The sequence below is a fragment of the Papilio xuthus genome, unplaced genomic scaffold (assembly GCF_000836235.2).
Source record: "Papilio xuthus unplaced genomic scaffold, Pxut_1.1 DF825946.1, whole genome shotgun sequence".
NCBI classification, from domain to species: Eukaryota; Metazoa; Arthropoda; class Insecta; order Lepidoptera; family Papilionidae; genus Papilio; species Papilio xuthus.
In genome coordinates, this window is record NW_013532703.1 from 14,371,663 (window position 1) to 14,395,527 (window position 23,865).

Genomic DNA, 23,865 nt, shown 5'->3' on the forward strand with positions numbered 1-23,865 from the left:
TCACGAGAAAAACAAAGAGAAGATGATACTTCTTACTAATATTATAAATGCAGAAAAAAGGATAGATGGATATTTGTTATAACCTATCCACAACAGTTAAACGGATAACAAGCAAATTTGGCACAGATGTACAATATAGTTTGGAAGAACACGCATGCTAATTACTGAGTTCTCTTTTTATTTCCATGCGGACGAAGTCGCGGGCAAAGGCTACTAAAAATATATACAGGATGATGATTATATTGCAAATGAGACGAACAAACACTCACATTGTGAGTAAACTTTGCTTTTATCGATAACTTGATTGATTGAAGAGTTTTCTAACAACGTTCTGTTAGTTTTCTTAGTTACTTCGCGCATTTACGTTGTATGATCTACTACTTTTAGTATTTACTTTATTAACTAACCTATTATATTACTATATAATTTTTTTGTTCTATTGTCATTTTCAGTCCGTCATATCCGTAAGCAGAACTTGATAGCAGGAAATATTATAGTGTTATTGAAGAAGTGCTAATTCAGCTACTAATCTAACATACCTATTGGATAATTCTTATTTTACTAATATTATAAATGGGAATTTTTGGATGGATGGATGAATGGATATTTGTTATAAGGTATCTCCAAAATGGTTTCATGGATCTCATTCGAAGTGACCGTTGCCTGTAGAGACATACGCTACTGCATATGCGTTGCCTACCTATAAACGGCGGGAGAGGATGCACAGAAAAAAAATATATTCCCTTTCAATGCATCCTCTCATCCGGAAAGTCCACTTCCACTTCCCATCCTTTCCTTATAAGAAAAAGGGTAGGAAGGGAATGAGGACTAAATGAGGCCTCCGGGACGCACACTCAGAAGACGAAACGCGGAATTGCTTCCACTTGACGCCTTTCTTATCTGTGGTCGTGGTATTTCACCGGGCGAACCGGGCCAACTCGTGCGAAGATGTTAAAGCGGGCTCTACCATTGTAAAGAACACATAGGCTACTAATTCATTCCTCTTTTATTAAAATAATATAACTGATAGCAAAAGTAACACGTACGATTTAATATGTAATTTTGTTTTATCATATTTTCTTGATAAAAAATTCAATTGGATCAAGTCAATATATTGAAGTTCATAAAGTTATATCTGAATTTGTGGATAAACCAATTTGAGGTGAGTGGTGAAAGTGGAATCCTATAGCGATGTTATTGCGATCTTGCCGATGTGAGGGAATATTGCTCGGGTTTGCGTTATTAAAAATATAACCTCCTATTCCTTTTGTCGATGGGTTGGGGGTAGCGGTAAAGTTTTTTTGTAGTAATATGTTAACAGAGAATAAAATTGCAGTGTATTTCGTGATCCTGTCTTTGCGATACTTAACGTAAAACCATTTATTTTATTATTATATATTGTCTGTATATGTTACGTTTATTTTTAATATTTCATACTTATATTATAAATGCGAAATTTGGGATGGATGCATGTTTGTTTGAAGGTATCTCCGGAACGGCTGCATGGAACTTGCTGAAGTCTGGCATAGATGTAGAACATAGCCTGGAAAAGCACATAGGCTAATCAGGTTTTTTTAATTCCGCGCGGACAAAGTCGCGGGCTACAGCTAGTATATATCTAAATATCAGAGTACAGTATGCATTCATGGACAAACAATACACTGTAATATAAACTACAGGAACGTGAACTTTATATTTCGCACTGGCCATTTTGCATCGCAATTAAAAAGCAATCAACGCCAACCGGACGTCTGAATACGAACGTCACGTACAAAATGTGAAATTTCAGTTTCTGTATTTCGGTGTAACGTCAAACGCGCGCTTTGTTCAACAATTTTTTAGGTTATTTTTATATAATTTTACATAAAACATTAAAAAGATGTCGTCTATTAAAACTTCAGAATTCGCGGCGGATAATACATCGGAAGTTAATATAGCACTGATGATGCTGAGAAAACCTACAGAGTTGAAAAAAGTTATAGAATCAGTACCTAAGCCTGTTAGTGCCGTCCCAAAGAATGGTTTGCCGATGTGGTACAGACTGGGACTCGAATCTAAACTGCCCATGCCAAAGATGCCGCTTGGGAAAATCATATTTTCGCGGGGAAAAATCGGTGAAGATGTAAGTAATTTTTAAACTTGATATCAAAACGTAGAGAGAGTAGAGTGCGACTTATTTTGTACACAATCCTTCGTCAATTATTCAATTAAAGAGGAAATAAAAAATGCATAGATTTTTGCTAATTTTATTTCACTGTATAAAAATATATATTCGTACACAAAATTAATAATACTGACGTATTTTATTTCTTATTTTAGTAGTTATTAACCCTTGAATATTAAAAAAAAAACTTTTATAATCTCTTGGCAATTTATTATTCCGCTCTCGTTAAACGTCCTTTAATTTAAATTAGTAGTTTACCTAATTTAGTTCCAGAAGATGAAATGTGAATACAAATTAATTGTTACTTGACCAGGTATTATGTAATTATACTAAAAAGTATGACAATAACGAGAGATCCTAAATTATTATTTTATATTTTCTGAACAAGAATATTCAAAATTGATTCAATAGTTTTGCGACTATACAACAAACTACTTCCGAATATCAGTGCGGAGTTAAAAATAACTTAATTATTAACCAATCTAACTTCCAAACTAAGTTTTAGATCTATGCCAAATTTCAACAAGATCCATTTAGCCGTTCCGGAGATACGTAATAACAAACATCCATCCAACTAAACATTCGCATTTATAACATTAAGTACTAAGATTAGATTTCGACCTAAAATTATTTACATATTTTCAATCAATCGTATAGAGGAATAAATAAAATATTCTACTACCTTAAATGTACATTTTTATAATCGTATCAGGCCTTTAACAAACGTATCGATGCTAAAGGTACAATAGTAAATCCATCTACAGCTTTGTAGAAATGGTTCAAAGCGACGTCTTTCACAGAATAGTATGTGCTAAAATAAAATATAATATCTGTACTCTCTGCGTCACAAGGAACGTAAACAATATCTATATTGTCAATAAAATAAACATAACATTTTATACTTCGTTTCCTCGTAATATATTTTATTTTATTTATAGAAGTATTCAAATTAACAAGCGCCTAGTTGTTAGTAATTCTCAACCAATTAGGTTGCATTTGAATACATTTACATCTTTTTATAACTAATAAATAAATATCTGAAAGAAAAAGATTTATGTTTTTATAGTAAATAGTGGCAAACAGCAAGCGGTTACCTAAATTCGACAAAATAGCGAAGTGAATTGCCCATAAATATCCGCATTTGCAGATGCCTACTTTTAATCGATAAAGCAGTTGACTCAAAAAATAAGTATATCAAAACATACGCTTCTCAAACATGTGTTTTGTGAAAATACGTACAAAGCGTGTACGTGTTCTCTCAATGTGAAAAGCAGATAATAATATGTTTTATACAGAAGCTTCGGCAGTGGAAACTTACGTTTAATATACGATGTTCTATGTAAATTGAGATATTAACGTTAGTAGACGTGCGTAAACAAGGTAAGCCGAGACTTAAAGTTAAGTCGTAAATTAACTAAAATTCTCTCGTAACTTTTTAGTTCACAGCTTTCAGTAGAGTACTCAAAAGGTACGTTTAGAATGGGGTTGTTAGATTGTTAAAACTGCATAAAAAGCCGCAATTGCATAAAAAAGTATTTGTGTTACACGATCCAGGCAATATTTTTGGTTTCTACATTTTTAGGACGTCTAGGCTATAACTGTATAAAATAAAAAAATAATTCTTTATCGTTTTGTTCAATAGTGGGTCAACGTTAAAGCAGTTTATCCTTCAATAGCGCACTTAGCTTAGCAACCATACATTGCGTAAAGATAAGTGTGGTCCACATCAGATAATTTTCACACTAAGTAGGTTACCATGGATTGTACTTAGTTCCTTTGTTGCTTCGAAGACTAAATTATAATAAAAGGAAGAAAAATAAATACAAATATCTATATCTCAAGGTATAAATCTTTTACTAAACATTTCCACAAAACATCAAATTTACAACTAAACCAGACGTTTACTTTTCTCCGCGCAAAGTAGATAAACTCGAATATAATATTTAAATATTCGCAGACAAATTCACGCCACATTTCAACGGAATCTCGACCGCGAGGGTGTTTGAAATCCTTTTTAAGAAGACCAAGCTTTCATTATGCTAATGCGTCGTATTCAAGCGTTGAATGGGGCGGTACCGAGGCTTTCGTACGATAAATCCATAGTCCTGCTCCCGCATCGCTTCAACCCCAGCACACGTGCTATCCTTCAGTTAAATTGTTTGGGGTCAGTAAAGCCCCAACGCTTGTTTGCGTCGCTGGTCTAAAGGTTAAAGCTTTACGTTGTGGTTCATTTTGAATGGTACGAGAACAATCTTTTATTCCAGTTTTTTTTCATTTGCGCCCGCGTTCAGACTAGACTCCCAGACAAAACACCGAGGGTTTATTGTGTATATCCATGCTTTTATACAAATCGTTTTGTCCGATAGTGATGTGCTGTAATTTTGAATATTATGCTAGCATCATTTTTAAATAAGAAACAGCGAAAATAATAGGCGTTTATTAAGCTAGCGCGTACCATCTTTCGACCATATCATCACTTAACATCAGTTGGGATCGTGGTCAAGCGCTTGCCTATTTAACATTAAAAATAAGAATGAAGACGTAGGAAGCGTAAAATTGTAAGAATGTATATTCATTATAACTGTTTTATTTAGTAGACAATTTAAAGGCTATTTTTACTAGCATAGGCATTGAAGAACTCCAGTCTAATTTTAAAACAGTACTTTAGCGTCTCGGTTAAATTTACGACTTAAACGATTTCAATTTATTTCAGCGTTATATTCATCAGGGAAGCGTCTCGATTCGCAATTTGCCCTTTATTTCACTCTCTCAATAATAAGGTAGGCACTTTGCTTTCGTCGAATGAAAATCATTTAATTTATCTCAGTCTATTTCTTGATAGGCGATGTCAAATCTCATCAAAAATTCTATTACATTACAACTTGATGACTCGTCTTGTCTTTTGTTTGTTTTGTAAGTATCCTATTTCCCGTCTTTTACGCCTCTCGTACACAGATAAACGAAAGCGAAGCGATGAAAAGTACAATTAAAATTATATAATACATCAAAATAATAAAAATTTCTTTTTACACAAAAGTAACAACGAAAAAAGATTGCACGAATAATTGAAAAATGTATGTAAAACTAGAACACCTTGGCTATTAAATGTTCTCCATAAAAACATCAAAAGAAGTAACACTACCCTGAGGGTGATATAACCTGATAGTCATTTTATTGACCTACTTTTTTATATCTACAGCATCGAAGTGACGGTCGGGTGCCACTTTGAAAGCATGTCAAGTTTAATGGTTATAAGAATTTGAAACGAGATTCTGATCGAAATCACTGCTTATCAAAGGTATAAGAAATATTAAGTCACATTAATCTTTGACGAAAGAAATAATTCTCAGATATTAAATACGCGAAACATTAATAGGAAGTTATTTTTATACTGCGATGTTTAAAATAATATGTTTAATTTTGTGATTGGTGTTTTTTAATTGCATTCTCATTTATTACGCTCTAGCGGTTGCTCGCGACTTCGTCAACGCCATGTTCAAAAATTACACAATTAAAAACGTTGCCTACAATATTCCTTCGTGTATCAGCTACTTTCCTATTAAAGTTCCGTCAAAATCGGTCCAGTCGTTCCGGAAGATTTTTTTTTATAGAAAAATATTAGCAGATTTTTTTGAAAATTTACTAATATTTCTTTAACCATTCCAACTAAGCTCTAGGCTTGTGCTAGGATATGGTTTAAGACAATAGTCGAATGGCGGGATTCGAACCCCCACCTCGTGGTCGGAAATCCGTACCCTTTTCCCATTACGGAACAAACACACCATTGTGAACAAACAGACAAAGATTTAAAAAAAATGGGTTTTTCATTACAAACAGCACGAATTTTTATGAAATATGATTGGTTTTTTTTCGACATTACATACAGACATTCCAATTAGATTAATCGTAACACTATATTTGTAGCAGTATGCAAATTATAGCGCCTAAATAAAACAAAACAATGTTTTGCTTTATAATCGTGTTACATAATTAATATTGATGGATAAACAAAAAGGTTCGCTTTAATACATTTATGAAGATTTTGGTTATAAGCGAAATTATTTCAACCGACAAGTTGTTAATGGAGCATTGTTTGGATGTTAATTTAGAAGTCTAACCGTGAGTTTCTGATACCGAAAACTCCGTTTAAAACATATTGTTATCTCTGTTTTGTGACAGACATTGGCCTCGGAAACCCATGGTTAATGAAGCAATTAACAATTAATTGTTACTCAGTTACAAGAAGCTAAACATCATTATCAATCTTTAATATAAATGTTCGATAGTTCCGATACTCTAAGGTATTTTCTTCTATGAATTTCTATTACGTAGTTCATACAACTCCTATGGTTCTATTGTGACCTCCTTTCGTAAAAAGGGCGTGATAGATATTGAAGTGTCCTATGCCATACGATTTGTAATCTTCCCTAGAATTATTAGTATGAAATAACAAATGTTAAAACAAGTTAATGAATTATTTAGTGTAGTTTAAATTAAATTTCAATTTAGAAGTTTCCTTAAAATTACAATATTTGACAAAATGACTTCCCCAAAATGAGCTATTTTATACCGTGTCATAATTATTAGAGAATTCGAGTACAGTCACGTTACGCACTCATAAATTAAGGAAATGAGCAAACTGATGACGTTTTTAATTAAAACTTCCGACCATGAGTGTTTTCGTGATGGGACGACGTGATAAAGTAAGCCGATGTTATTTCATCGCAATTTAATTTGTAAACAACATAATAAAATATAGCATCCTTTTTATCCTAACATTTCTATCCAAAAATATGATCTCACACGCACACACACACACGCGCACACACACACACACACACACACATACGCACACAAAGAAACTGATTGTATAAATAAGTAACTACTTTAGATTTCCTGTAACGACCCCATCTACCTACCTAAGACAGAGTCGTAAGAATTTGTAAAAAAAAATATGCATTATTTTTTTATTGTAGATGCTGTATTTGTGTTAAAGTGCCTTAAAACCAGTATCTTGTACTTTTTAGCGCAGAGAAACTTGGAAGAAATAATGAACCACAGATAAATTGCTATGTTTGAGACTTTATATTTAATCCATCTATTGATGAATCTTATATTACGGTTTAATATATCCAACATGTTCTGAACATGATAGCAAGATGTTCTTAACCACAAGAGAGAACATAATTCAATTATACGTACGACATATCATCATCGTTTCGGTAAATAAAGTATTAAAATTGTTGACTACGTCGAACCAAATCCACATTTCATATCAAATTTAGATTCGCTTTCGGTTCGCTTTCGCTGCATTTTACTTATACTAGATCTAGCCCGTGACTCCGTTGGCGCGGAATTAAAAAACAACTTAATTAGTAATCTATGTGTTTTTCCAGACTATGTTCTACAACTGTGCCAAATTTCATCGCGATGCGTTTAGCCCTTCTGCAGATATCTTCTAACAAACATATATCTATCCATCCATGCATCCAAACATTCTCATTTATAATATTAGTAGGATTACGCTCTACTATAGTCCTGAGTTTGGCATTGGAGGATCCAGCAGAGGACCAAATACATAGGCAATTTTATTTACATAATATCTTAACATAACACCACACTTTCCATATTAAAGTGATAAATCAACGTTAGAATAATCTGCCAAAGTTAATTATGTAAAGTATTAAAGCGTCGTAGATTTTCAACGAAGTCGGGCGTGTTCGGTACATCGTTAACAGGTGTTTGCAAAACGTAATAACCAATTTTCTCTTGTCACTTACACCGCACTCTCAAAGTTCCTTCGTTATAACCCTGCCAAACATTTCTTGTGATGTAAATATTTGTCGAAGAATATCTAAATTTTAATTATGAAATACCAAAGTTAATTAACTTACATTTATAATTGTTTTTTTTTAATGTATTTTGCGGCGTTATAAGTACACTGTACTTTTAGTGTAAAAATGTGCGCAAGTATTTGCGCATTATAAAAATACCTAAACGTACTATGTGAGATCTTGTGGTTGCAATCCAATGGTAGTTAGAACAGAAAACTAAATCCGTCCTTGTACGAACATGCAAAAATTCTTGAATTAACCCTGGGTTTCCCAAAATCCACTAATAAAACATATTCTTAACTTTGTTTTGATAATGACTGTGGGTACGATATATTTTATACATTGATTTCAGTCGGTTAGTATTGTTTTTGTAAGACTTTCTAAGTACATTATCAATATCTATTCTGTGTTCACGTTAAGGAATAAAGAGCTTAGCGCAGCGAGAATGTTGGCAACTTGTTGCTGTGTTCCGTATTTGTCACCTCCCTACACAATTTTTGAAATTGATTTTTTAGTTTAAAATTTCCATAATGTGAAATCCGCCTTGTTAGTTTTTACATATAACTACTTTCCATTTATTTTGTGTCTCTCGAGTCAATTACGTCGTTTTTTTTTATTTATAATGTATATTGTACAATATGATAACCGCGTAACATTCAATCCTATCAAATCAAGGGAACGTAATTAGTTATCAAATTAAATTCTTGAGGCAATCGCGGTATGTGTAAATGACGTATAATTTGTTAGTAACGTGATGAGATGACGTCACATGCTTCCCACACACATGCCTTCAAGCATATAAATACTTAGTTTTAGATTTAATAAATTAAACTCTTATTAAGTCACTAATAAAAACTTTTTTCGTGATAGCCAATCATTAAAATCATAATCGTTGTTATATATCGAAAAGGATGGGCTTGCCACTTTGACTATGTCTTTTACACCAACCTCAATAACTCGGAGCTACAGTTGTACTGTTGATTTATATTCCAGGTACGTCGCCTGGGGCTGGGTAGTGATGCGCCTTTCCCGACCTTCGATCTTACGGACCCCAATTGCTACAATGTGTCGTACGACTACGTGCCGATGCATGACCCTCACCTCGCACACCACTTCGCGCAGAAGGCAGCACGGAATAGAATGAAGCAGCTCGGCTACTGTACGAAGGATGGCCGCGCTGTCTGCTCACTTAAAGAATTCAATCAGTACAGAAAATATCTTTATAATCGCTTCATGGACAGAATACATATGGAGATGAAGAAGCTGGTAAGCTTGGGACTAATGCTAGGCGATTATTTATCTTGTCCTTTTCTGCAATACCGTAGTCTTTAAACAACAATTTTCTAATGATTTACAATGTCAATGCTACAATATGGTAGAGAGTGAGAGTTCAATATTTTATAGCTGGCTAACATACGGAGCGGGGAAACATAACTTATATAGAATAGTTTACAGCTTAAAAAAAAACCTAAGTAAACTTGCGTCAATTTAAACAAACCTTTTTTAATAAAGGCGTAAAATTGTCTTGAATTTATTGTTGTAATAATACTAACAACATTCTTCATTTGTAATTGAATAAATTATAGTTTTGGAACATTTCAGGATGAAAGGGCTCGTGATGATCTAACGCTGAAGCGCGTGGAGGCGGACGTGGCGCGGCGGCAGCAGGCTTTCACTAAGGCGGAGCGCGCACGAGAACATCTTGAGCGCATTGCGCAGGAGCACGCGGATGAATGGGCGGAGAAGAGGAGACTGTAAGTAAAGCGTTCTATACTTTTCGTACACCATTTATAAACGAGGATTTTTATTCCCCAACTACATTAAATTGCTGTACGACATTTTAACCTTAGTGGGAAACTTTAATTCTTTGACTACGTTCAATGTACGACTCCAAAACGTGAACACCCCAAGTAAAAAACCTTGTCTATACAGGTGCTCAAATGTAGTATGTGCTTTATTGTACATGAAACAAAATTAGAATCTGATGCAACGTATTTAATTAGAGCTAACTGAATGCAAATTCTCCCTCCGTGTAGCTCTTTTGAGTTGGGCGTCGACATAAATTTATTAGTTGCTGAAGTATGGGACTGGCGGCGCTTAAACGAATTTCCAGCCAGACTTAGCGAGCTGTACAAACTACGTGAGCGGCCCCGCGTGTGATTAATGACCACGCTTTATTTCTATTTACTACACGCAATTTTCAGTTGTACATTCCGTAATGTTAAGTAAAAATTTAAAATATTTCTATAAAATTTATGATATTTAAGTTTCTAAAATAAAGTGATGATTAACCTTTTAAACATATTTGTAGAAATAAAAACTATTACGTTATTGCATTGATAATTAAAACCACATAAACCGAAAATATGTCAATTTTATCCTTTTCACATCCAAATTCGTAAATTTTGCTTTTAGTTTGTACAAAACCCTCAGGAAAGTTTATTAATTTATTGAAGAGTTTGTCACGTAGCTCTCAACAACAGAAATTCAAATTGTTTGTTGACACAGAAACTACAAACCAAATCCACAACAGTTGTCAACAATGGAAGTATAAAGTTAACATCTGTATGTCAAAACTCTTTAATAAGTCCAGAAATTAGTCAGACTGTAAAGTTACGTTGTACCAATTGTACAACTTTGCCAGTCTTATTGAAATCCCTTGTTTATTTTTCAAAGACTTATTCCAACAATTACTAACATTCTTTTGGTGTTTTTATTGTCCAGTCATCAGGAATAAGTTAACCAAAAAACCTTTACTTTATACATAAGTATGCTAAAACAATTTATCATTCACTCAGCTCTTCCTTAAAACACTACAAATTCAATTTGAAAAGCAAAATACTTTTTCATCAATCCTTTATATTTCCGCTCTTTGCAATATTATCTAGTGCTTTTCAATTCAAACTGTTTGCAGCGATATTTGCATCTGAGTTCCCCGTGCCTGCTCCCGAGCACTTCGCCCCATCTCTCGGATCCCACCCCTCGTTATCGTAAACTCGACAGACGCATTTGCATAACCCATTCGTTGAGTACAAATACTAGATTTTAGCTTTACACTTTATTTACACGATACTAGACTTGTCTTTAACTGATAATAAATTTACTTATTTCTTTTCAAACAAGAAAAGTCGATCAGGATTTCAACCTAGAAATTCGCCTAATGTAGACTATATTAACGCCGCATTAACGCTTCATACAAAGCCAAAAAAAGGACTTTCCCGTCCTTGTTAAAGTGTATCTTAAATAATTTCTTAATCACCAATTAATCAGGCCATTTCTTCACTGAATCAATGATGAGACATTTTATTTACATCTTCCTTAAACATTACTTTTGTGAATACTTTTATCTTAAACTTATTTTTCACTTCTCCAAAACATTTCTCAGCGAGGTTCACAATGACCTACTTTGTCGAACATTCTGGAATGTAATAAACTTTGCACTATTCAAATGCATTCGACGTCTCTTAAAATCCAACTTGTGTTTATTATGCGACTTAACATAAAATTTAATAATGGCCAGGTTATTTAGTTTAGAATTATTGTAACATTATTCTATCTTTATATACTTTAGTTACGAATATATTTTTAGTTATTATTTTAAGTTGGCACAAAAAATTTGATTCAGTTCTTATTTTGTTTTAAACGCAAAATTTCGTCATATGTTTTCACTACAAAATAAAGAATTAAACGAAATTGGAAATGAATTTACACTTCCTAAACTGGCCATCTGCTGGTAGCTGACTGCAAATTATTTAGTTCAATATTTGCATTCAGTCCCCGCTTCTGTTTGTCAACTGTTCGGCTCGTTCATCTCCCTCCTCAGTCAATTGCATGTCGAGCTTTCAAACGGGACTACTATTTGGCAATTTTATTGACTGTTATACGTATAAGTAATAGTCGGAATTATTATTGATATTTGGATTACATTTGTTATCAGAATAGCAGTTCAGAGTCACTAATTGCTGGTTTCTGATACCAAACTGTATAAAACATATAATTACACATAATATATGATATAATTCAACATATAAAGAAAAGTTTTATGAATAGATATTGGTCTCGGAAACCTACCGTATAAATTCGGTGACTAAAACAATGTTACAGTCATACTACTGCGACGTTTTAAGCCCCGTATGATGCAAAATCTTTCACAGACCGGGTTATAAAGAAAAGTAGTACGCAAGAAGCTTACTTTTGCATTTATCTTCTAAGCAACGATACCCTAAAAACAAAGGATGTTGAGGGATTTAATAATCTTCTTGTTGCAATCCCCGCTCATTTAATTATGATTAATAGCATGTTAAGACAGCACATAGCAACTATGACATCGATACTGCAAGGATTTCAGTCCCCAGCGACCGAAAACGGCAAAGTTTACGAGTCGGCGAGAAATTTAATTAACAATATTGTGATACTGGATTTAACCAGTTATATCTCACATAGTAAGCTTACGTATATTGGATACTACTTATACAATCCTCATAAATGCACAGTATTATTCCGATTACAATTTTAACATTTAAGCAATGAATCGATTTAAATCTAACACATTGCCAATTTTTGTTTCCCTGAGGTAGATTTTTCATTATTTGCAAAACAAAATATGCATAAGTTAAATACTATCAAATGTTTCTACTTTATGAGCATTTATTTACATTTGTTTAAGGAAATATGTGCTTCAGTATTCTGGTCATTTTGGCCATATGTCAGTACTTTGATAGCAGGAAAAAGACTTGAAGATTCACTTTGACACAAACGCTCTCGTTTCAATTTCACTTTAGATAAGTTCGATGGCACTCAGCCGCCGCGGTGCGAGCCGTCCATTATGCATTTCAGATGAATAGCAAAATGCAAATTTTTAACTACTTAAACTTGTTCGCTGTCGATTTTTGTTGTAACTGCTTGTAAAACGTACGAGATTATTATTCTTTACATACTTGACCTCTATTATATATAATGATAGTGAGATTATTACATAGTACATTGATAGCATAGCATATACCTTTAAGTGAATGACAACTTTCAGTATTTTATAAACTTGAAATACGTCAAGGAATTGGTCAAAACATTTTCTAGGCAACAAGCTGCTATTTCTATATATATTAGTGAATCTAATTTAGCATAGACAAAGGTAAACGTAACGGAAGCAGTTAAGGGGGGCTTCACGTTACAAACGCGCGGAGTGATTTACATTGGTACATTAGGGAACGTGCCCATAGTACGTGACCCGTTTAGGGAGGGGGGGGAGTCATTAAAATACTACGGTCAGTCACAGGAGCGGGGGGGAGTGCTCAGATTTTAGTCAGGTAGTCGTTGCTTGTTTTGTTTTCATAATATAATACATAATTAACTAGTAATTTAAGAATGCATGCAGTCTTATGCTATAAAGAAAGAAGAGTATGAGCCAAAGTATTTCTTTTTAAATTTTTACCTGTGAAATGATTAAAAATCATAATTATGAATTACTACGTAAAAACTAAGCCCCCCCCCCCTCTTGGCATGTACTACGAGTGGTCACCGAGGGGAGGGAGGGGTCGAAAAAACTAAAAAAATAGGTCACGTAGTATGGGTATGTTCCCTTACTTCTGTTTATGCCCACGCGGAGCTTCCTTACTGACCAGTGAACGTAATTTTCAATTTGTTGTACAGGATACATTAAAGTCAATTTTATAAATATACTATAAGCCATAGATCACATGAATAATTGACTGGGTGGCATTGTTCTTTGATTTTGTGGAATGCTATGCCCTTGGAGGTATTTCCTAACAGTTGCGACTTAGGGGCCTTCAGGAAAAGAGTATACATACCCTAAAAATGACCACTAACGCAATTGAGGTACAAAGAAAATAGTGATAATCCCCTTATTTACTTTTTTACCGTTTTTGAAAGTTTAGGACTTACAACGTAAAACATTTGTTGATTTTACATATGTGGTTATTTCTCACCAATGAGGTCGTTAACAGCCAAATTTTTGAGACGTCGAGTGGTGAGTTTCTAAAGATGGATTGGTGTCACGAATGCAAAATGTAAATCAAAGGGAGTTGAAACCGGTGCAGCGCCGTCTTAATTAAAAGAACGCACCCGAGCGCACCGACCGCCAACCGCTGCCTTAACGCCTGCTCGCGTGTTCAAACACACAGAATATTCAGTCAGATTTTCTGAAGAATATTTTCTGCTTCTATTTATTAATGTTTCTTACTGTTTTTGTTAATTTTACTTTTAAAAGAGCAATTATCAGTTTAAATATGTTTCTTGTCTTATTTGAATTAATGTACTCGTTAGATATGATTTCTGCAACTTGAAAGTTACATTAATTACAATGTTAAGAACATATGTAAAGGAGATGCAATGCTAAATTATATTTTACATAATTTGTATTATCTTATAATTTGCGACGCAATAACGATTTCTTATTCTATTGCTAAACACTATTCATTTATTTTAAATTGATTAATAACACGTCAGTAGGATAAACACAAGTAATATAATCATCTTTATAAGACATGTTAAAACATTCTTTCATTTTCAGTGCTAAAGAACAAGAAAAGAAGATTAAAAATAGAATGAAGTATCTAGCCGAATTCAACGAGAAGCAACGTAAGGAGAGAGCTGCGCGTGCGCACGAGAAACAGAACAGAATCAAGCAGAGGGTGCAGGCGGCGGCAGAGCTGGAACTTAGGAGGAAGATCACTATGGTGCGGCAATGGCGGACTAACGAGAGGCAACGGCTGTACAGGCTAAAGCAGGAGCGCGAGGCTAAGGCAAAGCGATTGGAAGACGAGGTGACTTACTATATAAGTAAAGTAGCAGTGACCCAATGACTTAGGTCGCTGTCCTCCTACAATAATATCGTCGATCCGGCGTTGTCTCGACTCAGCCCTGGACTTGGAGTTCTTATAGGATTTTTTTAGACATATAGTCGAATAAATGGTCGAACACGTGATGATAATATAACTTGGATCTCTTATGCTGTGTAATAATAAATTGGAGAACAATAATGCCAATGTTTATTTTAGGCTAATAGAAAATGGGCGGCCCGAATCAATGCGCAAAATTCCAAAATTCAAGAAGAAACTTTACTTCTTAAGATATACACTGAAGATATGAAAGCCGGAGCTATGAGGAGAGCTAAGTAAGATAATTAATGGGCTAATAATATTATTTGTTACGGGTCAAATATTTGTACTCGTTAAAACAGTCTTGTTTGAAATATAGCTATTTCACGTGAATGTTATAAATACTGATGTTATAAATATTTCCGTCTATTGAACACTAAAACCGCGAAATGGAATACTGCTGCTCAAGTGCGAGGATAATGCATTGAGAGATTTGATTACGTGGTTTCAATACAATTATCTGCAATATTCCATGAGTCTTTCAGCCTTGATTTTTAAAATCTAGCTTAGCTCATTTATCACAATGTAAAATTACGCTTCCCTATTTCTTTGCTTTCTTTTAAATGTTTTATTTTATAGTAGGTATGTAACCTGAAATCCTAAGTACTAAACAATCTTTATCATTTTGTAGCCCAAACTAAAAAAAAACTGGCTCGCATTCAAACCATCCTTACTTGCCGTCCCCATTAAAATTTATTATAGACCAGACTGACTTAATGTCTCGAGATATCCGATTCTAAAGAGCCAGGAGTAAAAATGCTAATTTTTGTTTTATTTGAACTAAAAGTGTTTTATACTTATAATTTGCGTCGTCTTATAAAATAATGGGAATTTTTATAATTATGAGTAGTTAGGTAATCATCATCATCAATATAACTTTAAACCTGTTCAATGATTATTCTTAATTTAATAAAATCTCGTTGGGAACATGGAAATAAAACAAAGACAATAAGATTTATAACATTAGTTCTTCAAAGTCAAATAAAGTTGATTTTACTACTCTTAGTTAAACTTGCATTCTAGGAAAGCGGAAGTTTACGCGTACAACACAGACTTGGAGTTGCAACGTATCAGATTAGCTAACTGGAAGCTACTGCACGGTGGAGATGTGAAGGCCGCGAAACTTGTTAAGAAGATGGGCGTAGAGTTTGAAAAGGTTACCACTATATCTGTTTAAAAAAACAATTTACTTGTGCAGCTTTTAGTTAAAAAACCGAACGAACTTTGAACTTTTTTGCTGAAAAGTATTCCAATATTAAAAGAACCATTGATTTCATTCAAAGCACCATGTTCTACATAAAAAAATTACTTTCCATTTCAAGAACTTGCTCGTTTCGAAAAAAGTGAATTTTTCCTTCAGTAAATCATATGTGTTTTTTCTGAGTTAATAGATAGATGCAAATACGACTTGTTTGGTACTATAAGATTTAATTACCCTAATGTTACTTACAGTCAAAGCGCGGAGCTAAGGGAATGAGTCCAGAGTTAGCACAGTCGCTTGCGATAGAAGCGATGACGAATGCGGTGTCCACACAGGGTGATCCTTTCGTCACCTTAGGACAAGCTCGTACTATGATGGATGTCGCCACTGTTCTACCATCACCACCCTTGAAACTACTGGAAGAAGTAAGCCTAACAACTATAAACATTTTCTGTTCAATGTCGTCATATATCTGTACTTGTCCCTATTGATTACGGAGTGGGATAATGTGTTCAATGCTTCCATACATCTCATCCCCTCTATTAGCTGAAAAGAACTAAGTGTCAGCTACACACATTCAGCACTTGGCTACTCGTATAGTGTAATTTATTATGCTTAATTCCAGGTCATAGAATCCGTTGTGATGGAGTTCACACGACAACGGGTGCACGTGATGTTGCGAGGAGTCGAGAATCTAGTCCACACGAAAGCAGCTAATGTATTCTTCTCAAGCATACGTCCGTCTGAGAAGAAACACTTGTGCGTTTATCATTAATTAAAAGAATAACACAATGTTTGATATAATCAGTTAGCACTATAAAATTGATCAAACCACACATAACCAAATCCAACCTTACATTCATTACTACGCTAAATAAGAAATTTAATTAGAAGTAGAGTCACTTTGAATAGAATCCTGAGTATAAATGTCCTGAAGAGTGAGCACCAGAGTACCAGAAAATAATTTCGCGAAATTCTTTTTCCATGAAGCGGGCCAAAGAAGCCACGCTGGGCGGTACAAGTTGCGGCGGAGATGGCGGCCGCACAGATGACCGGCAATCGCCACACCTCCTTGGACTTCGGGAACGTGGAGACCATTCCCAATGACTATGAAGCAGAAGTCGAAATGAAGAGTATTAAAGATCGACCACCGACGCCAGTCGTATGTTTTATCAATTTTATTTGCTGAAAGAAGTTGCAAAAATTCTTTTAAGATTTATTAGTTAGGAAACCTAAGGTGTAAGTAGTACCCGATATACTGTTTATTTTGTTTTCTAGCCATCAAAAACGAAATTAGCAGAAGTGACATTCTTAGATCGATTAGAAGATTTACCGGATCCAGTCTCTGTGCCGAGCTTCTTGCCTGAAAGAAGGAAACTTCTAGAGGTAAGCTAAATATTATCAGAACAAATGATCATCGTAGTCATATATTACCATGTAATCGCTAAGGAATTGGTAAATGATTTAGAACTTTTATAATTACTTGTCAATCATTACAGATGATCAACATTGGAGCCAAGTTACTAACTCGGTCTGTTAGTCAGAAAGTTGTAAAAGGCATGGATGTCACGCTCGGCAAGGTTACATTGCCAAGACTTAGACAAGCCAGTTCGTACCATTTAAGATTGTTATTAATGAAATGTTAGAACAATTGGCCATTATTTGTTGAATGAATCAAGGTCAATAGTCTTGATTTTCGTTCTACACGTTTTCCAACTACTACAAAAAGTTTCATAGAAGGTATTGTTCAAGTTGAGAGTAGAATGATTGCCCTTAGCGAACGAAGATTGTAAGTATAAAAAATAGTGATGAATGCCTGCATCGTCAATCTTATTCTTTCCTTTTACCGAAATCTACATTTCGATGAAAAAAAAATTCATGGATCGCAAATAGTAAGTTTATTATCCATTTTGTATTGTTAACTAGTGGAGTGGGGTGAAGCGGTGGAAGGGATGATGGAGGCAGTTGTGGACAACCGCGTGCATGCCGACGCTGTGGAGGTGCGCCACACCGCCGACTATCTGGCCAGCCGCGTTCTAAGGACGTTGCGTACTGAGATGAAGGAGGAGAAGGTAAGACATCAACTATTACATATGGATGGTCATCAGACCAAACGCAAAAGGATAAAAATCTCTATTACACACTTGTTTTCTGTACTTTGCAAAAGTCAAGAAAAATACACGTATGCTTTAAGAAATAAAAGCGTTTTATCTTTTTTTTACAGAAGAAGATGAGTACTCAATCTGAAGGTGACTTCTACGTTCCCGAGAAAGTGAATCAAAATTGATAGTAAATGAAATTGATCGGTCAAAGTCTTTGAAAGTTCTAGAACTTTAATATAGGTAATTTTAGTTCTTATAACGATGTTATTCGACTAAATTGAAGAAAATTAAATTTTCGATTTAAAAAAGCGATCTTAGATTTAACTTTATGATTTACGTTTTCAAGTTTGAATAATTTATTTGTACAATCAACTTTTATCTTTTTAAGTAATGATTAAAATATACAAAATTAATTTACAATAAATTAGCTTGTTTCTATGTGGTTCGATATAGTGTTTTCACAACCTTTTTAAAATTTAATCTGTAATTTTATCGATGCTTAATTTGATTATCTGTGATTTTAATTGTCCATGCAGCGTGTTTTTTAACTAATTTTGTTTAATAATTTTACGAATTTTTAAATTTTGATTTATAAAATTTTATATCATCCTCATTTGTTGGTTTAAAATAAATGTTATGTTTAATAGTATGTTTTATTATTCATATATTACCTTTATTGTATTATTATACTTAAAAATACAATTAGCATGAGTCTGGCTTCAATATAGAAAATTTTACTGTTTGCTTTATTATTGATGTTTATTATCATTTATATATAAAACCAAGAGAATTAAAATAAAATAAATTATATTTACATTCTTACAGTAATTAAATGACTAATTAATTAAACTACCAAAATAATACTATAAACTATATACTAAAACTAAACCAAACTAAAAATAAAACTAAATAATATAAAAAATCGACCCCAAATTAACCTTTGAATAAGTTATTATGCATATTATTGAGTTATGTAATAATTTCTGAATTTAACATGAATTTAAGAAAAATTTCATCTTCCGGAAGCTACAATATTCCCTTTTGCTCACGTTATGGCCATTATTTTGTAAGTGGTGCTACGTGATTAATGTTCGTTACACCCTTCTTACGGCGGTGAGTGGATTGATTTTTTATTTTTTAACAATCGTTTTCCATGTTAGCAATAATATAATTTTGTATGTAGGAACATCGAGATGAGAGAATGCAAACTCTACCTACTCTACCTCCTTCGATTGGTATAGAAACTACTGCATTAAATTACATTCACAAAATAAAAAATTTATTCATCGTCAAAGAAAATTATCTCGACATCTGTCAATCAAATTTTAAATATGGAAAGGTGAAAAATGTTTTGAACGTCGCAAATTTATTTCCACAAATCCAACCCTGAAAATAATCCAACAAACTCCTAATATCCGGCATGCAGTTGCTTCATGAACAGAAACCGTTGATAAAGAACATCACAAACATGAGCGTCAATCTATCTACAAGAAACCTTTCGACCCATAATATAGAGATCAAAGAGAAGAGGTCTTCGGATTCGTCTTTACGACAGATGAACCCGGTGGCCAGCGGTGACAATGTGGCCACTGAGTTGACCACACAGAAATTGAAAGAAGAGATGCCGCTCCTGGTGCCATGCTGCGAGGGCAAAGAATTACAGGTTAGCTATACGCAGCGTAATGTAATTTTAATTGAGCTTTCGCCTTCATTATCATAGTGCGCAGGAATTTTGTCAAATTGTCTGTTTTGCTGACACTAGCCAGTATTGGTTTCTGATACCAAAACCCTCTTATAAAATTTATCGTCATCCCTTTCATTATCTTAACAGTTTAACAGAGATAACAATATGTTTTATACAAACCTTACGTTAAAAGAACGAAATTCTAAAAATAAATCCAGTTATATGAATGTAACATTAAACAGCTTTGTGTAACAACGAAATATTTTATTGTCGTTAAAAGACACCCGCATTTCTCGCCTCATCAATCAGACAACACTCCAAATTCTTTTCACTTGATTTATCCTGTCGCACACTTTAACATAGTCTAATCAATCTTTTTATGTCGGAAGCAATGAATTATGTATGTACTTCGGTACATAAAGGTTAAAAATAACAAATTTTGCTATGTTAAAAAGATAGACTGATATATAGTTTTTATTTTTTGGTAAATTTTAAGATAAATCAAGACCTGGTGCGAAGCGGACTGTCAGCGATCTCTATGAAACATGAAAGCGTAATGCAATGTTTGAGCATATCCCAAGCATCCGAGAGATCACATTTATTCCCTGGACTTGTTAAGGTAATCATTGTAAAAAAATAGCGAATCCTAACTATGTATAAAGAGTGCCTATTGACATTTTGTAAACTTTATAGTGTTGCATGTAAACTCATGACTATCGAAATTTTTAAAAAGCCATAATATTGCCATCTCTCGAAATAATACGTGCTTGTATATTTTGATAGCTAAAATCTACGGTTAGCATAAAGTTTAACGCCATCTTGCGGCGTTATCGAAATATCTTACAAATCTTAATTTACGTCGTCTCGGATTGATTTTAATTCGGTATTCAAAGTTTCAAGCTATGTCCATAGCATCGTAATTCCTTCCGCTCCCTGCATCGTCCGGATCTGAAGCGGGTGCCTTACCTTCGTCGCCTGAGCCCCGATGAGCTGGAGTTGCTGTTCCGTGGCTATGCTGACCTACCCACACGTGACGCTCTTGTAAAAGGTAGATTATAATAATAAGGTAATTGGGATAATAAAAACATTCTTCAGTTTCGACAAAATACAGGATCGACTGTACTTAAATCTATTTGTACTTTAAACAGACTATGAAGAAGCTTCAAAAACAACATCCACACGAGGTCAGGACTTAAGGACTGGTGACTTAACCAAAAAGACAATACAGGAACGCAGTAAGGACTTCATATTGAAGCTTATTCGAATCCCTAATATAGAGATAGCTTAATTAAAGTCCCTTGAACCAGGAATGTAGGTAGTGATTAAGAAATTAAAATAGAGTGATCCCATCTTTCGCCACATCGTCTTGAATATTACTTATGTTTTTTGGCATTTTGTTGCCAAAGGCTGCATTAATGATATTTGGATGAGTTTCTGATACTACGTATCTTCAAAAGGGAATAACGGATCTCAATAAAACTTGTACAGATGTAGAACATAGTCTGAAAGAACACATAGGCTTATTAATACGAAGTCTTGGGCAAAAGGTCAATTAATAAATCTTCTTCCTGCAGGTGATAGTACACTTAATTCTAAATCAGAGTCGCGACCTACAAAGGAGGATATACCAGTGGGTATGCGACTGCACGGCGCCCGCGCGAGGCTCTACACCTCCGTGCTCGCTGGCACTAAAGCTGGGGATCAACTTAAGTAAATCTTTTATAACATGGAACATTGTAGAGTCACCGAGAGATCGTTAATTTCGTATTTTTTTCAATATGTCAGTTTATATAATATAATAATTTTATTAATTTTAAAATCATCACAAATGCGACAAGTCTAGTTGTCAACTTCACAATGTTATACTATGTAAAAGTCTCGTCAGATTATAATCTGACGACGTACAATGGGATAGGCATAAGAATTTAGTGACTTGACCGTGTGGTAATTTTTTCCAGCAATGCATCACCTTTAGAAGACTACGACACTGCGGTACCTGAAATAGTTCTTCCAGAAGACGAGGTTCAACTCAACGAGGAGTTACAGATAATATTACCACCGCGCTCCGACGACGGCGCGGAATCTGTCATTACCACAGCCACTGACAAAACTCTGTGCTAAATAGCTGCAGGATCGTGACAACGAGATAATAGAAATTTCACAAAGCACTACTCAAACTGAAAATTACCTACCAGACATATTTGTATCCAAAATAAAAATTAAATTGATGTTTGTAAGAAATGCTTTTTTCTTTTATCAACTTTATATTAATACTAGCTGTCGCCCGCGACTCCGTCTGCGTGGAGTTAAAAAAAAAAAGTAGCCTATGTGTTCTTCCAGACTATGTTCTATATGTATGCCAAATTTCATCGAGATCCATTCAGCCGTTCCAGAGATACCTTCAAACAAACCATCCATCCATCCATCAATTATTTTGAGAACCCGCAATAACCACTTGTGAAATTCACCCGCACAGAAGACCAGTGGAAGATTAATTTTGGTCCTCTTGCTTTTCCCATCCTTGTAAGGATGGGATGAGAAGAGTATGTGAATATAGCGGAGGAGAGGACGCAATGGCAAGGGAACATGCTGTGCATCAACTCCGTCGATTTAAGGTCGACCGAACGCTATTTCGGCGAATTTCGGTTACCACCTCGTTTGCCTCCTTATAGTAAAAAAAATGACATTCATTTTGTATTGCCAATATTTAGGTTTATAAAGTTATTTCTGACTGGCATTGTAACACGTTGGTGCAATTAATCAAGTATGGAAATGCGAGTTATGGTTGAAATAAAAAAAAAATCTCTGTTTGTAAATTTTATTATAGATAATTTAATTCGGTTATGCAAGTTTTCAGTGATATTTGTGTGGTAAAGAGGTATGATGCATGGAGTTCTAATAGCTACTGGATATAGTGTAATGTTTGAAGGATAAGAATTCAAAGTATTAGCGCACCGTAAATAAACAGATTTTGTGTCAAATTTATTTGATTACTACTTATCGCCCGCGACTCTGTCGATTCTCAGACCTACTCAATATGCTCACAAAATTTCATGAGAATCGGTCAAGCTGTTTCGGAGGAGTATGGGTACGAAAATTGTGACACGAAAATTTTATATATAAGATGATATGCAACAAACGTTTTAAATATGGAAACGTCAAACATATCAGTTATTTTAACAAATACTTTTTATGGCGCTATACCATGCTCTTTCCAGTATCTTAACCCCTCGGAATTCCCAAATATATTGCGTTTTCTAGAAATGAAGATAAAAAATTTAACATTGTCATCAAGACGTGAAAAGGTTACAAGTCTAGAATCTTTTTGCATGTATTCAATTTAGATAATTAAAAACATTCCACTTTTATTTTGCACTGTACCAAAACATATCGCCATCCTTATTATTTTCTTCGAAAAAGACAGAGACAACTAGTTTTAATTCGAGTGTTTATCACTAGTAGGGAAGAATAACTTGCATACTATAATGTGTTGGGAGTAGCGTAAATTAAAAAAGTAAAGATTTTACAATAATAACTTTGTTTTAATTTTTTTTCATCACCCACAGAATGCGTTACAAATGAAGCTATTATACAATACGCTAAATACGCAGGCGTGCAATATGTTATTGCTTTTTTATTACATTTATAATCGTTACACCTCATATCGACACTTAATTTAATCAATTGATTACTATGCATCAAATTTTAATTTCTACCTTAGGGAACGTACTCATACTACGTGACCCGTTTAGGAGGGGGGGGGAGTCCTTGAAATACTACGGTCAGTCACAGGAGGGGAGTCAGGTTTTAGTGACGTAGTCGTTAGTTGTTATTTTTCATAATACATAATTCAATAGTAATTTAAGTATGCATGCAGTCTTATGCTATAAAGAAGAGTACGAGGAAATTAATTTGTTTTAAATTTTTGCCTGTAAAATGATTAAAAATCATAATTATGAATTACTTCGTACTAAAGGGGGGGGG

General features: G+C 34.2%; 3 protein-coding genes across 4 annotated transcripts in view; 2 read left to right on the top strand and 1 right to left on the bottom strand.

The window, feature by feature from the left end:
* Positions 1–1,767: 1,767 nt before the first annotated feature.
* On the top strand, positions 1,768–18,713 carry LOC106124109 (uncharacterized). The gene is made up of 13 exons (XM_013320569.1): positions 1,768–2,122; positions 8,992–9,264; positions 9,601–9,752; positions 14,528–14,780; positions 15,015–15,130; positions 15,918–16,050; positions 16,347–16,520; positions 16,721–16,854; positions 17,086–17,257; positions 17,374–17,481; positions 17,595–17,703; positions 18,022–18,167; positions 18,320–18,713. Exons 1-13 carry the CDS (start codon positions 1,880–1,882, stop codon positions 18,380–18,382), a joined length of 2,076 nt encoding a protein of 691 aa, XP_013176023.1. The 5' UTR covers positions 1,768–1,879; the 3' UTR covers positions 18,383–18,713.
* A 792-nt stretch (positions 18,714–19,505) lies between these two features.
* Positions 19,506–22,122, top strand: LOC106124143 (uncharacterized). Its single transcript, XM_013320612.1, has 6 exons — positions 19,506–19,860; positions 20,378–20,500; positions 20,794–20,929; positions 21,030–21,116; positions 21,456–21,591; positions 21,840–22,122. The coding sequence occupies exons 1-6, from the start codon at positions 19,618–19,620 to the stop codon at positions 22,000–22,002; spliced, it is 888 nt and encodes a 295-aa protein (XP_013176066.1). The 5' UTR covers positions 19,506–19,617; the 3' UTR covers positions 22,003–22,122.
* Positions 22,123–23,400: 1,278 nt separating this feature from the next.
* Positions 23,401–23,865, bottom strand: part of Arf51F (ADP-ribosylation factor 6) — a 24,930-nt gene continuing 24,465 nt past the window's right edge. For both annotated transcript variants that reach the window (XM_013321675.1, XM_013321676.1), the window contains one exon: positions 23,401–23,865. This exon is cut by the window's right edge and continues 481 nt beyond it. The gene's annotated coding sequence lies outside the window, so the exon portion shown is untranslated.